Source organism: Polistes fuscatus, unplaced genomic scaffold (assembly GCF_010416935.1).
Source record: "Polistes fuscatus isolate 324 unplaced genomic scaffold, CU_Pfus_HIC Scaffold10, whole genome shotgun sequence".
Classification (NCBI taxonomy): Eukaryota; Metazoa; Arthropoda; class Insecta; order Hymenoptera; family Vespidae; genus Polistes; species Polistes fuscatus.
Window position 1 is genome coordinate 2,159,348 of NW_025112998.1, and position 16,476 is coordinate 2,175,823.

A 16,476-nucleotide genomic window follows, 5' to 3' on the forward strand; every position below is an offset into this window, starting at 1 on the left:
GTTCATACAAGTTCATACCGAACTCCTTTTCTCCTTTCTCTTCTTCTTTTCCTTTAACTACTAGATTCTCTTTTGGTGTTTAGAACAATTTCAAAAAGCTCAAAAACTTGTTCAAAATTGTTTAGAACGTTCAATACGATCGTTTCCTAAAGCCTTAGTGCGTTCCCTCTCGTCGTTTCAAAAAAATAATCGCCGGTAGGAGAATATCGAAATAGTACAAAATGAACATCGTTCTGATACTCTCAATAATTCTCATATTTCGCGAGTGGAGTTTCCTAGTCGATGGATTTCGCATTCTAGGCATTTGTCCTAGTGCGAGTTATAGTCATCAACAACCATTCCAAGCACTGATGCAGGCATTGGCAATGCGTGGTCACAATGTTACTGTCATTTCAACGATACCATTAAAGGTATGTCTATTTTACACTTCATGTATACTCTGCGTAGGTATCTATGACTATAATAATCATAAACAATACCTATTTGTAATTCTCGCAACGTTTACAGTAATTCATTGGTACTATTACTGATATGACAATTCTACACATAATGTGTATCAAATAGATATCTAAAATTGTAATAACCATAAATAACATATCAAATTCGGGAAACGTCGAATTTCAATTTATTCCAAAGACGACATCTTTCATTCAGATAAAAGCCAAGTCAAGTGGATTGCGAAGAACGCTTCAAACTAGTTCATAACGGCGTTTTAATAATTCAATAATTTTCTAGAACTCGGTCGAAAAAAGTTTGGGGAATATTTCAAATAGACATCCGACTCTTTTCCTACTTCATCTACGTTTTCTCTTTCTCGTTCTACTTTTTATTTTTTTCTTCTTCTTTCTCTTTCTCCCTCTCTCTCTTTCTCTTATTTCGTACGCTACCCTTAGATCTATTCCTTCACCACATTTTCTCTCCCTCTCTCTCTCTCTCTCTAAACTTGAGCTCAAAGTTACGCAAACTTTGTTCACCTTCAATTTACTCTTACTAACATTTCTCTTTGCTAAATGTGTCCTCTCGTGCTCCGATAGTACCTCGTTCTTTCCTTTTCTTCTTCTTCTTTTTTTTAATTTTATCCCCCTTTCTTTTTCTCTCTTTCTCTTTCTCTTCTCTCGAATCGGTGATAAATTGTACCCGTTAGCGTGAACGGAAAGAACGAAATGAAACAATCTTTTATTATAGTACAATGTAATATTGTTTTCTTTAGAAAAGTATACCAAATTATGAGGATGTTGATCTCTCGTTCACATATCGTAAAAGTGATTGTACTAAACTTAGGTAAGTTACCAAAAAATGTGAATTTTTTTAAAATTATAGATAAATTAAATGTTTATATTTTTGGGTGTTTTTTTTTCCACAGACATATGAATGCTTACGAGATTTTAATGAAAAATATGAAAGAAGCTAACGATCTTTGTGCCGAGCAGCTCTTCAGTGACCAAATTATGGAATTACTTAAGTAATTTAAATTAATTGTATCCTTTTACTCTCCCTTTTACGGGTACAAGACATTCTTCTACTAACACCTTCTCATAATATACAATAGGTAGTATTGTTCCCTTTACAAATCTAAAAGGGAACTAGTAATCAAATGTTGCTTGGCCATTCACATTTAAATCAATTATTGTCTTTCTTTAAATGATTCTTTAAATTGTTCTTTTATTTTTTTATTTTTTTACAAATAGTAACAATTTAATCTATTATAAAATAACTAATCTATTATATAAAATAAATTAAATATTAAAATAGAGGAATATTTTTTGTATGCATAATATAATATGATAGCATTATATTCACTGTTATCGCGTACCCAGGCACTACTACATACATACAAATATTTATCTAACGCTTGTATATTCACCTAACGTTATCGAAAGAAATTCTATCCGCACGGGCAAGCTGGCGAAATCTTTCAGAGACATGGCTGAAACGTGAGAGAAAACTTTTCCCCACTGTCTTCGACGCGTTTTTCCTGTACTTTTAAAGAAGTTGTTCTGACCTGTAAAATCTCTTTTTCTTTCTTTTTTTCTTTTTTTTCTTTTTTTTTCTTTCTTCTACTCTTTCTTATTTTCTGTAGAGAATTTAGGTACCATAATATGTGAACACGCTTATGTAATTTTACGTGTGCGTAGTACAAATGTTCATATAAAGAAAATAATCATTAATTTCAATATGTGTTTTAGAAAAAGAAAAACTTTCGATGCAATTATAATCGAACAATTATGGTTTCATTGCTATTACTCTCTAGTGAAACATTATAACTTTCCCGTACTAATTGGATTTTTAAGTGTTGGAAATCTTCCATATGTCATGGATTCGATTGGTAAGCAACTATTTTGTAAATATCCAAGTAAAAAAGCACAATTTTCCCGATAAAAGCAATTATTTAGGAAATCCAAGTATCCTAATAGAAAGGACGAGCACAAACGTGACTATGGTTGTTCGTCGAATTTCGTGCTTTCTAGCATTCCCAAACGAACGTCGTTACCCAACTCGGAAATTGACGTAAATTGTCGGTAAAACAGAAAGTGCGAGCAATCGTTGGAAGGTCGAAAACCTTCTAGAAAACGGATAGATTGCTCGGTAGTGCTTTAACTTGTATCGGACGAGAAATAAAAGAGAAAGAAAACGGAAATACGAAAGGGCCAATGTGTCTTGCTTTATCTTCGTTTCTATCGGTATTTCTCTGGGGGGGTGTGTGGGTTGTCTTCTAATTTATTATAATAAAATAAATCGATTTATATTATAATATATTACATGTAATATATTCGACTATATTTATTCTTGTGATATATTAAATATTTGTTTTTAAAAATAATAGTACAATATAGTATATAAATCAAGTTTGTAGATACAGATCGCGAGAATGTCAATCGTAGTCGATCGTATTCTCGTTACTTTCAGGAAATCCGGACGATCCAATGTTGAATCCCGATATGGCTTACCCCTTCACAAATCGAATGAGCATGGACGAGAGAATTTGGAATGTATTATATACGAGCTGGACCAGGTTCTATTATAGATACTGGCATTTGCCAAGAGCACAACAGATAGCTGACAAGCTCGTACCAGATACGCCTCTTTACGATATAGATAGAAACTTTAGCTTGATTATATTAGGCAATAATCACGTTCTAGGTTATCCAAAACCACTATTACCAAATGTGATCGAAGTTCACAGTCTTCAAATCAATGAACAAATTGGATCTTTACCTAAGGTATTTCGTTTCATTTTATTCCTTATACCATCCGTTTGTAATAAAGTGATTATGCCATTTATTAGTTTTAATGGAAATGTTATTTCAAAAGTAATACAACTATTTATAGACGAGTATTCATACGAAGAAACTACGTATTTTATTTAAATATTTCTTTTATCTCGTTGTATGATTTAAAAATGAAATTTAGAAAACAAATCTTTAATAGAATACAATTATACATTCTGGAAAAAATCAAGAGATATTTTATGAAAATATTTCTCTAATAATAATAATAACAATAATAATAATATTTCTTCAATAAATAAAACAATGAATAAAAAAACAATGTATCTCTATCACACGCAATTTTGCACAAATAATAGTTAATCCTCTTTCGCATTGTAAAATACGATTAACGGCCAAATCGTCGCTGAATAGCCGCGTTTGATTATAAAAGTATGAAAACGGTGTTAAAATAATCCTTTCATATCGAGAAGAAAAAAACGCGAAATTATGTACCACGGAAGTCAAAATAATCGTTGCCCATTGTAATTATTACTTTTAATAATACTGTCGATCGTCATCGTCATTATTATCATTGTTATTATTAAAATTTGTGCGAGACATATTTTTCAAATTTTCTACCTTTATAAAAAAAATTCGAATCAATAGTTCACGTAACATCATACCAATTTGGTCAATTAAAAAATTATCACTTTTTTTTCGATCCTTTTCCTTTTTTTTTTTTTTAATTTTTATTGCAATTACGATCGTAATAAACGTAAATATCGCCAATTTAAAGGATATTCACGATAAAATCAATTAATTGGCTACCGTTGTAAATATAGAAAACCAAGAGATTCATTTACGATAAGAATTAATTTTTCGAAGTAACATGTAATACTTTATATCACGATTAATCGAGATAACGACATTAACGAGATATTATTCGAAATTTACTCGTACCACGATGCGGTACATTAGCAATAATTATTCATTCTGTTCTGTCGAATCGTTTAACATTCATTCATATACATATATTCATATAAATAGCTTTAAATAAATGGTATGGGTAATAAGGATATCGATTAAACTATTTTTCGTTTGATGTAATTAAATTCTATATAAATTAGTATAGAAAGAAATTACGCACAACATGAATTAATATATAATCAATTTAATTTGAAATTATAGACTTTTAATATTCTTTTTTCTTTCATTTAATTTTATATATAAAACATTAATTGAGATGTAAATTAAATTGAAAATGATTAACCTTTTAACATATTCGTTTTCACGTATCTTTCTATATCAAGAATTTAGTAAGTATATAGGTATTGATTATCATGTTATACGATTCAACTTATGTATAAATATATCTGTATAGATATATAAGCTCTAGAGTATAACAGGCTGAAACGTTGGCCAAAATTCATCAGCATAGTCCCTCGAAGCGATCACCTATATCTCCTGCGAGTCCATGGTTATACCAAACGACAAAATTGTGCGTCGCAGGAGCATGATTTCTCTCGGGGATAATACGTAGTCGTTCTCACAGGTGACTACTGTTGGGGAAAGTTTACCTAGGGCTCAACATTGCGATGCGAAAGTAAGGGTCATTGCTGTTTACCGGTCCTCATTCCATCCTTACCCATGGGAACGAAAAACGAAACATTTTCCCGAAGAACATTTCCGCATACCCGCATTTACTTTACTTCAAACTATAACAACTATTAGGGAACAACAAAATTTTATCCAATTTTATTTTAAATCGAAATACATAAATGCATAATACATGGCATAATTACTAAATTGTAATATATTTATAACAATTTATTTTCTCATACAATGGTTTAGAAACAATTATATTAACTAATACTTAGGGTAATCTAATAATTATTACTACCTCTGGAACATCTTTGTTATTTTTTTTTATTTTGTCACTCCATCACTCCATCACTCTGAGAATAGATCAAAATCAAAATATATTCATAGATTGTGCAGAAACATCGATGATCTTTTTTCCAGGATATTCGTAAATTTTTGGATGGCGCCGTAAACGGAGCCATTTATTTTTCTCTCGGTTCGAATCTGCAAACTCACCAGCTACCCAGTGACCCTTTGAATGCATTGTGCAACGCCTTGGGCTCGCTCAAGCAAAGAGTTCTATGGAAACATGCCGGAGACATGGCTATTCAGTCGAGCAACATCAAATTTGTGAAGTGGGTTCCACAACAAGCGGTTCTTGGTATGGCTACTGTTACCACTTCTTTTTCTTTTTCTTCTTCTTCTTCTACTTGTTTTTCTTCTTATCCAGTTAAAGGCTAAACTTTGATCAACTACTTTTCCAAGATATATTAATATATAAAATACCAAATATTTTTAATCTCCAAAAAATACTAACTAATGTTATTTATTTAAACAAAAGATACTTAACTTTATTAAATTATGAATAATTTCAAATTTTGGCATTCTATTTATTAACGAACTTAATAGATAATATTGAAAATAACATTTACAAATGATATTTAGATAAATTTATTTAATTGCGAGTTAAATTCAAATTAATTCCTTTTCCTTTTGGTTAATAAAAATGAGAAAATCATACGTCAATTTAATTTTCAAAGTAGACGATAATTAACGGGACGCACTATTTATAATTGTAAAGTTAATAACGTGAATAGGGAAAGGGAAAAACGTTTGGAGCTTCGTAAAGGGCCGAATTTAATGGCGGCACTCTTAGGTTCTCTTGCTTTCAGCGTCTTTAACGAAGTTGCATCCGACTTCGTACGATACCTTTCATTTACAAGAGGCGTTAATTTTCTTTACTCAACGCGGAATGCTCACTTTAAACATTAACCGTCAAACGATTCGAACGTAATTACTTGGAAGATGGCGTTCGCATCTTACACGGCACTTAACAGACAATAGAAAATTTCCCTTTTATAGGAAATTACTTTGAAAGAAGCGTCCTTCTCACGCTATAGTTTTCTTTACCCACAAAACTCTCTCTCTCTCTTTCTCTCTCTATTTTGCTTTTTTTCTCTTACTTTTATGGAATGGTTTCTGCCAGAAACGATTACTAGAATCGATAATTCGTGCGAGCTCCTTCGAATTGAATAATTCAATTTCGAGATCGTTTGCTGGCTAGCTCCTACTTTTCGATTCGCTCTCAAAGTAAATACTAATAGTGATCTGAAGTTACGAGAGAAAGAAACCGCTACTAAATAATATATACATCTATAAATACAGTATAGTATACTTATTTATAGGGTGTTTTCAGATACTAATTCAGATACAAATACCAAAATAGCTATTTATAAGGCTGTCCCATAAGTTCCTTCCTTTTTTTTTTATGCGAAATCAATAAACGATATTTATTGTTTAAGCTTGATTTACTGTGTTATATATGAACCGTATACTTTCAATCGATTCGTTCTTTTCGAATGTCTCGTATCGACCAAGTCAATGTAACACAAGTCGATGGCCGATAATACATCCAAGTTATCCAGTTTCAAAACTAAGAGCGTAAGTATTCGATTTTGCGAAGACGATCTTCGGGACTTCCTTGAATCTTTCTTTGGCTCTCGAAGTCTTTAGTATCGTGCGACTGAACTTCCAACTCGTAGTAACTCTTTCCAAAGCTTTCGAATCGCTTTAAATTTCGATCTGTTTGAAATTTATGAAATCTGATGGTAAAAGTACGAGATATGTACTCTCTCTCTCTGTCTATCTTTCTATCTTTTTTTATTTCCAATATATTTTTTACGATTTTATTATATATTTTATATAAATACTATGTTACAACTTTTAAGAGTTGAACTTTTTATTTAGTATATTATAAATATCTTTATCTCTAATATTTTTTATCTATTTTTCATTATTTTTTAAGTAGCATACTACTGTATAGCTTTTAATATTAACTCTACACAGTAATATACTATATAACATTATGGATATGTAGTAAAACTACTTTACTTTACATTGGACTAAATCAAACTATACGTTTATTTTCCTCATCCTATCTTATATGCAAACAAACGAACTTTGCATGTTACACATCTTATCTTCTTCTTTATCTATATAAATTTGTTAGAGTTTTTATTCATATTCATTTTATTCTATACCTTGATTCTTTATTTTTATTATATATTTTATGCTTGAAAGTTTCTTATTTTATGAAGAAGAAATTAACGTAGAGAGAGAGAGAGAGAGAGAGAGAGAGAGTACACATAGATAGAACCTAAATGGGAATTTTCCTTGGAGGAATATTCCATACTAAAGAAACTCCTGATATCAGTTCATTCCTTCCGTCCAACTTCCAACCTCTCAGCATCTTCTTGTGGTCGTTTGAACGTTCGGGTAAATGTTCGACAGTAAACCATCGACAAAGCGTTACTTTCACTTGCAGCGCATCCAAAGGTGATGGTCTACGTGATGCAGGGTGGTCTGCAGTCATTGCAGGAAGCTGTGCATCATTCCGTACCTCTGATAGCCATGCCTTTCTTTGGCGATCAACTTTTCAATGCTAGGAAAATTCTCGATGCTGGGATCGGGCTTACCTTAAACGTTGACACCATGACGGAAGAATTGATCGTACGAACTATCACAGAAGTCGTGGAAAATAAAACGTAAGACTACCAAAATTTAGAGTTTAATCATTAAATAGCCAAAATAATATCTTTTGGGATAGATATAACAATAGGATGATAATAATAATTATTACTTATATACATACATGTGTAATGAGGATGATTTTAATAGTGAAACTAACTGTGATAATAGTCATAATTCATATATATATGTAATGACGATGATTCAAATGATGAGATTGATAGAACATAATGTTGCTTTAATAATTTCAAGCTATATTACACATTAGAACGTTAATAATATATATAGTGTTTCCTTGCAGATACTTGCACAATATCAAACTAATATCGGCCATTTTAAAGGATGAACTAGTACGTCCAATGGAGAAAGCAATTTGGAATGTTGAACACGTTCTGAAGTTTCCTAATTCTAAACACTTGCGCTATCACGCTCGGGATATGTCATGGATCGATTATTATTCGACGATACTACTGATCCTTCTAATTCTCATGATTTTAATATTCATCAGTGGTGCGTGCTTTATTGTTCTTAGAAAAACTGCACGAAATTATTTGTATCTTTATATAGAACACAGTAAATCCAAAAAGGAATGATATCAATTGAACAAAATATGTTTTAATGATCAAACAAGGTATAATAAATAATAAAATGATAGATATTATATTTTAATTTTTTTATATATATATATTTTTTTTTGTATTCATTCGAAATTGAGCCAACTATTTAAATCACACACGAGATTCCATTGTACGTTCTCAAGATAAAATCGATACAACGGTAGCATAATTTATTGAATAAAGTGTCAACCACGTTTCTATATTTAATATAAAAAAATTTACGATATTATGATACTGTCTTGTATATATACAAGATGTCCCAACGAGAAACGTTCACCTGGATTAGTATCAAATCTAGTGATTTTTCCACAAAATGCGAGATAGATGTATTTTGTTTTCAAAGAGGAGAGATCCTTGTCATAATTTACCTACTCTTAAACTAACCCTCTTCAAAATTCTAAATGGTTAAAAAAATCAAGTGACATACCATTTAAAATAAAGCTTAAATATCCTTACAATAGTATTATTCATGTAGTTTAAATTATTAGTTTTGGAGAAAATGAATTTCTAAGTTTCAAATACAATAAAATACAAATTTAATTTTAAAATTAGTCTTTTATTTTATTTTTAAATTACTTATCTGATCTTTAATGTCGTTGATCTCTTATTCATGCGGTAATAAAATCTTCGTTTAATAATAGAACATTTTGCAATTCTCCTAACATATTCTCGTTATTTTCGATGATTTCTACGATCAACAGTTTAACATAGTTCTAAAGTAAATTAAGGTATGATTTTTTAGTTAAATTATTTCTATAAGAAAAGGGAATTAATAATATATGTTATCCAACTGGTTCAAATAGAATTTCTGCAGTGCATAATTAAAGAATGCTATCGAATTATAGAAAAAGTAGTGCATAGTTTTTAATATACCACTGTGATAAAAACTTTATCACAGTTTGGTGATCAGTGGTTCACATTTTTAAAATTAAATAAAATAAAAATTGTTTTCGTAATTAAATTTGCATATAATTGTCTCCGAACTTAGAAAAACATTATTTTAAAAACTCGAATATACCATTTCTTGGAAATAAAGATTGAAGGAAAACAGCAGAAACAATAAATAAATGCATTTAATTGTTAACAAAATGTTAATTTAAATCCATAATTGCTAACTTTATTAATTAATTATTTATTTAATTATTAATAATTACAAATGTGGAAACGTCATGAGTGGGAGATTTTACTAATCTGACCATCAATGGGCGATAGTAGATACTTAATGCGATGACGGTACAATACTATAAAAGAATGCAATAATCTTTGATAGTATATGATAGTACATGACATATACTTTAATAGTATATATAGTATAGTTATATTGTAATATAGAATTTTATATAATTATATTTAATTTTTAATATATAAACATGTGTGTGCCTTCAGAAATGCATTTATATATATATTTTAAAATGAAGCAATTTAAGCCACTCAAATAAAAAAGGATCCAGAAGGTTTGATGATAAATCCAACGATGATCACCTGTAACAAGAAGAAAACTATATTAATCATACAATCAAGTGATACAATAGCCTGACATATAAGTGGTCCAATTCCTAGATGCACTTTTCAATTGAATCCTTTATTTACTTTTTATCAAATCTCTAATTACCGTTGCAATAAGATTAAATTTAAACGCGTGTGATTTTACATTTATATAAAATAAATAAAAATAAAGAAATAGGAAAAATAAGAATACTAAGTTACTAAAAAAATAATATCTATTAATTATAATGAAATACTTTTAAACTGCATTATATAGAAAAGAAAAATTGCAAATTTAATAAAATACGATCAAAGTGAAAAATCTTAAAGGCGAAACAAGAAAAGAGAAATTACTGTAATATTAACCGAACGTTATTTAAGCTTCAAAATTTAATAATACAAAAATTGTAATATTTTTGACTCTAACTAAACACATATGCATCTTTATGAAAATTTTGATGGACACATATTTGGTGTCCCAAGGAGATGGAATGGTCCATCATCTCCAATTACAACTACAAATTAATGACGAGCAAGAAAATAATATAATAAAATATAAAATATGACTAGAGAGCTATTCTCGAAAAGTTCGAACTTGCTGTTTGAACCCTTGAAAATAACTCAAAAGTCTATGTAGTTGCCCTCTTCAGCCACAATTAAGTGGGGGCCTCTTCGGCATTAGCCTCTTCGGCATTTAACCTCTTCTTTCTTCATTCCCTGAAAACTGCATTGGACATTTTTTACGAGCGAGAGAGATAAGATCTTTCATACTACTTTTGCAAATTAACTTGTATTATGTTACATTTCTAATTCAAAATTATTAAAAAATTAATTTACATTTTCTGTTCAATAGTAAAGCTCGTGAACTATCAATGAACTTAGAGTTCATTGACATATACACGAGCACAATTAAACGAATGTCCAAGCAGACAATTATCGATGACCTAATAACACGTCGCACTTTTAATGTCAAAAAATAAAATAGAATTGAAATAAATAAAGCAATAAATGTTATGCATTTTCTTGCAATATTTTCATTCAATTTATTCTTTATACTGAATTATATCAAATATTTCAAATACTAAATCGCGATAGTGCGAAGTGTTAGTTACAATACTTAAAACTAAGTATCAAATGGATCAAAGTATTTGCGAATTTGTTCGACTCTATCTCGTTCGAGATAGAATCGAAATAGAAATGAATCTTTCAAATCGTTGCAAATTCCTTCGAATCTCATGATACATAATAAAAATTACAGAAGAGTTACAAAATAAATTTACAAAGTAAGCATAATGGAATGAATAAAAAAAAAAATTTTTGTAACAATCTGTATAAACCAGGAGGCGGAATTTCCACTCCGGAGTGGAAGCAAGCCTAGTGCCCATCCTGGATCCTACCTACTTAAAATTAAAGTTTTCACATTCGCTCAGAGAAATATGCTACCTGCCTGCCAATTACCCATATTTAAAAAGAGCAAATATACATACATACCCACCCACTCACTCCACGATTCTCTCACATACCACCAGGGTGCAAAAGCCTAAACTAGAGAGCATGCCCCGGGGCACCTCCGACACCCTAGTTCAAACGCGTGTTTTCTAAACTTATGGGAGTACGTACCAATGCTGTAATCGACTGCCAAGGCTAATGATTATTGCAATAATGACTAAAGCAAAAATACTGGTACATACTAGTATATATGCATACTAGTAATGTACAAGTATATCAAAGTTTCCACAAATAAATGCGTTAACTCTACTATTCAAAACGATTTTATATATTACAAAAAAAAATGAGAAAAATTTAATATAAATAGAAAAATACAACCATGTGTATTTTTCATATCATACCTAACTCTAGGTGTGCTATACTAAGTAGTATTCTAAGTGATAAATAATGCAATAATTAAAAACTATATATCACGAAACGATGTACAGTACACACTACCTAATACGCACATACAGGTGTAAAGTACATCGTACAATCACTAGCACAATGACAGCCGCCAATAGGGGAAAAACTTAAAACTAAACCTATACTAACCGTTTCTCACCCATACGAGTAGCACCTGGGCCCACGTATAGATGAGAACGCAGAAAGTATAGGGGGGAGAAACGGGAGGTTAGTAAATTAGAAGCTGAAAATCCTGATCTAAAAAAATATGATTAAAGACACATAAATATACAACACATAAAAACATTTTAATGAAAATTCATCTAAGCGACTAAGGACTCTACAATTTATTTGATAAATAATTACTTTGAAAATCTTTTAATATCTTTTAATATATTTAAAAACCTCGGACGACTCCTTTCATTAAGTTGGCTGTTCTAATAAAAGAACTGGGCTTTGAGCCACCACTTAACTGCTAGAATCTATCCGTCGCGAAAGAGTTTGTCTTCTTGCTCATTTATTTATAATATCGAAATATCGATACATCAAAAATAATCGCGATTAGATAAACTAAATACGAAGCAATGCATGTAAGACATTTATTACATGCTTTTCTGGACGAAAACGAGTAAATAAATGCTCGATTTCACCACTACTAACCACGAACAATACACATAATAAAAAAGAAAGTGTATTAATTAATTACATTAATAATTAAATGAATTTAACCGGTGAGACAAGAAAACCTATCCTGAACTAATAAAATATACAATATAACATACAATACAATATACAATTTTCATGAGTAATTCCAAAAGAAGAATTACTCATGTGCTCGTCAATAATTTCTTTAAATAATTACAACCAGTAGCTCGTGCCGATTAGGACCTTTCATCCTCGACATGATTGAGCTCTGGAGGGACTTTAAATTTTAACTCACGGCATAAGAAGTTCTACGATGGCTCCAAAACACTCCTACTTTGCAGCAAGTGTTGTAGTCTCATCATCGAAGAATGCCTCAATATATGGTATAGGAGAAGATGCATCGAAGATCCATCGAAGATCCACCGAAGATCCATAGATGATCCATCGAAGATTCATCCCACATCTTTGATAAGGTAGAAAGTCCGTCGTCATATCTGTAAAATAAAATAGAACAAAACGATAAGTTATATGTAATATGATCCAAAATTATAGCAAACAAAAACGAATAAAATGTTAATAAAAATGGATACTTACAATGCATTCTAATGGGATGAAATTCAATTGCACCATGGCGATGCACCTCGCGTGAATCTAAAAACGCGGTATAAACGAAAATAAGAAACTATAGATGAGTTTCTTATCGCGAAACCGAAATTTTATTATACGGCGAACAACACTGATTCTAATTCGCGTTTGATTTTAATTTGTTTTACGCCCGATCACTGATTCTACAAAACTAATTCAAAGACTGCTTTGCACACAGTCAGTGCAAGTAAAAAAATCTTCATTGATGCACTGATTCTAATACGCGAACAGTCTGTGCGACTGTTTAAAGATAAAAATACAACTTTACTCGAAAAAACTCTAATGCAATTACTGCTTTGGTCGCAGTCAATTTAATATAAAAAAATTCTAATACAATCGCGTAACACGAGCGAATTGAAATGAACGAACGAACGTGCTTCTAATCCGTGATTTTAATTATCTATTTAAACGATAAAACACTCCCGAATATTGCTTCGCGCGCGATTGCAATCTGAAACAGAAATAAAAAAAAATACTATTAATATCATTACTATTACTGACAACAATTAAAATGTTTGTTGAATTATTAAATAAAAAAATATACTCACTTTGTATCTCCATCGATGAATGCACGATGGGTCTCCTACCCTTAGGATGACGATGACAATGCACTAACACTGATTCTACAACTGCATTACATGCAGTTAATTCAATTAACACTAGATTAATGGACTAACAATAAACCAATTTGACTCATATCAAATTTTTTTGCTATATATGCTACATATATATAAAATTTTAATATTATTTTTTTAAAATATACGTTGATTTTTAATACCATAATGAAATATATGTAAATATTAATTCCTCCCCTCTACCCATTACTTCATGCAAACAATTTTTGTAAGTTTTTAAAAAATAGTAAATGAAACAATAATGAAAAAATCTAGTGTTAAACGAATTTTAAAATGAATTTAATTAATAAATTGTAACACTATTCCAACGATGATCTGAAACAAAAATAAAAACAAGATTATATAGATCATTGAAATAAAAACATTATTATAATTATTGAGAAAATGTTTTATATAAAAATTGACTTACATTTATTCTTCAATGATGAATGCACGATGGGTATCCTACCCTTAGGATGACGATGAGCACACGTTTAAACCGAATAAAAGAAACTTACGGAGTTTCTTAACCGAGCAAACGAAACTTTTACACACGGCGAACAACACTGATTTTACTTTCCGACTTTTTTATATTTTATTTTAACGATGCAACACACGAGTAGAGTACCTCATTGCTTACGCGCTCGATTGCAATGATGTTCTGAAACAGAAAAAGAAAAAGAACAATTAATATCATCGTTATAATAAAAATCCATTAAAGTTATCATAGAAGTGTTTGATAGAAAAATATACTTACTTTTAGTCTTCATTGATGACTGCAGGATGGGTATCCTACCCTTAGGATGACGATGAATAAAATAAAATTAAATAAAACTCTGAAAAGCTGAAACATACTAAAAATTATATTACATACAATTAAATATTACAATATTTCCTGAAATCATTCCTGAAGGCATTGCACACTTTCAAAGATATTTTATCATAAAGAATCAATATAAATTCAAGCAATATTAATTGCCTTAATCTCACTACTTGTATAATATTAATTGAAAATTTTTTAAGTTATAATATATAACTCGATAAAGAGTAATCTAAAAAATAAAACTTTTGTATACTATTCTATCTAATGAGAAACTTATTAAAGTATTTAATGTTAGAATGTAGAAGTATTAAACGTTAGATAACGTTAAAAATAAAATCAATAAATAGTTTAATACGTCACGTTTGTTAGATCTTTACTCATTGAAGGACGGAAGGGGAATGGAGATCTCTCTGCGTATATCTCGTAGAGGTATCGAATGCTCGGTGGTCGACTGTTTACGTTTCGTTTCGACGGTTATTCTTCTGTTTTCACCTCGAGAAAGACCTACAAATATACATACACATTCATAATCGCCTGTAGGTGAATGTTTTGTTTTCTTATTCCTTCTCTCTCTCACTCTCTTTCCCACTCTTTTTATATATTTCTATATGGTTAAAAAAAGAATAACGCTTACCTCGATGAATATGAAGATAAAAAATAGTAAACACAACTGTTAGACTAAGTATATGTATTCCTGTTGGACTTTTCCAATGCACGGTAACCTAAAAAAGGAAAAAAAGATTACATTAGTATAATAGAAAGAAAATCAAATATATGAATGTATGTGTACGAGTGGTTAACCTAACTTATGTATATATGCCTATATGTGTGTATGTGATAAAATTCAAATTTAACACGAAATATGCGATCTTTGAATTATAAAATGAAATAATTATGAAAAATGATTAATTAGAGAATCATTAGAGATGGTAGTAAGTACGGATATCGTGAGAAAAAGCTGGAAATTAGGAAAAACTATTGTTAAGTAACATTGGTGAAATTGACGGGAAGCCGAGATACATCGATGTTATATTCTCATAGATATCATTCGAACTTTTTAATATTTCCTTTTGAAAACACTCACGTATGAAAATCTTGTGTGTAACTATCGTTTGGTATATAATAGAAAGGTGTAAAATACTTTTCAATTACCTGAATTAAAAGGGATGATGCAATACGCTGGAACATATACAGCTGACAGATTTGTAATATGGCGGTGCCTACGTCACAGTGACCGCCGCTGTGACGTACAGTCCATGCACGTAGTTGTATACGGGGTAGTCACCCTCAAAAAGACATAGCGTCATCTGATGACGTCACGGCTACTTGATGATTTTGCATTTTTTCCATCTATTATAGAAAAATCGAATAGTAAAAAATAGTATATAGGAACATATCAATTGTCGAAATATATACTTTATTAGTCAAAACAATCAAAATTGAACATTATAAGTTGATATCCATAGAAATGATGCTGTAAAACAAGATATATACATGATCGCGTAGAAAAATGCATACCAATGTACACGGAATTTTTTTCTACGCAAATATTCTTATCCTCGACATTATCGTAATCTTTCGATTATATCACTTAGAAGTCATTTGCTAGAAGATTCTGTTAGTACATAGGAAAATTATTTACGTTAGAAAATATTTTTTAATTACCTGAGATTAACGGAGCGACATAGTATCCGTGCGATCTCCAGCACCGACGCCGCGAAAAGAAAGAAGAATGATCAGCAAAGAGCCCTGATTGGCTGATAATTATTTCAAAGATAAGTGACCAATCAGAAATTCCCAATTACCATATAGAAATGTATTTCACGCAACAAGCTTGCCCCGTCACACGTACGTAACTCGGCTTTCTTCATGACCACGCTAGTCAAGCTAGATATGATAATTTATGTATTAAATAAATAAAAAATTTATTCTATTTT

General features: G+C 30.5%; 1 protein-coding gene across 1 annotated transcript; it reads left to right on the forward strand.

Annotated features, from left to right (window-relative positions):
- The first annotated feature begins 221 nt into the window (after nucleotides 1-221).
- LOC122525934 (UDP-glucosyltransferase 2-like) lies at nucleotides 222-8,471 on the forward strand. Its single transcript, XM_043648977.1, has 8 exons — nucleotides 222-410; nucleotides 1,211-1,281; nucleotides 1,364-1,462; nucleotides 2,187-2,326; nucleotides 2,908-3,221; nucleotides 5,232-5,451; nucleotides 7,615-7,834; nucleotides 8,119-8,471. Exons 1-8 carry the CDS (start codon nucleotides 222-224, stop codon nucleotides 8,408-8,410), a joined length of 1,545 nt encoding a protein of 514 aa, XP_043504912.1. The 3' UTR covers nucleotides 8,411-8,471.
- Nucleotides 8,472-16,476: the final 8,005 nt, after the last annotated feature.

What these genes read in the sequence shown, in the direction of transcription:
- LOC122525934 (XM_043648977.1), top strand. Translation starts at nt 222, where the DNA reads ATGAACATCGTTCTGATACTCTCAATAATTCTCATATTTCGCGAGTGG. An exon ending in CAAATTATGGAATTACTTAA is followed by an intron (nt 1,463 to 2,186) that starts GTAATTTAAATT and finishes TATGTGTTTTAG; the next exon opens with AAAAAGAAAAACTTTCGATG. An exon ending in AAATTGGATCTTTACCTAAG is followed by an intron (nt 3,222 to 5,231) that starts GTATTTCGTTTC and finishes TCTTTTTTCCAG; the next exon opens with GATATTCGTAAATTTTTGGA.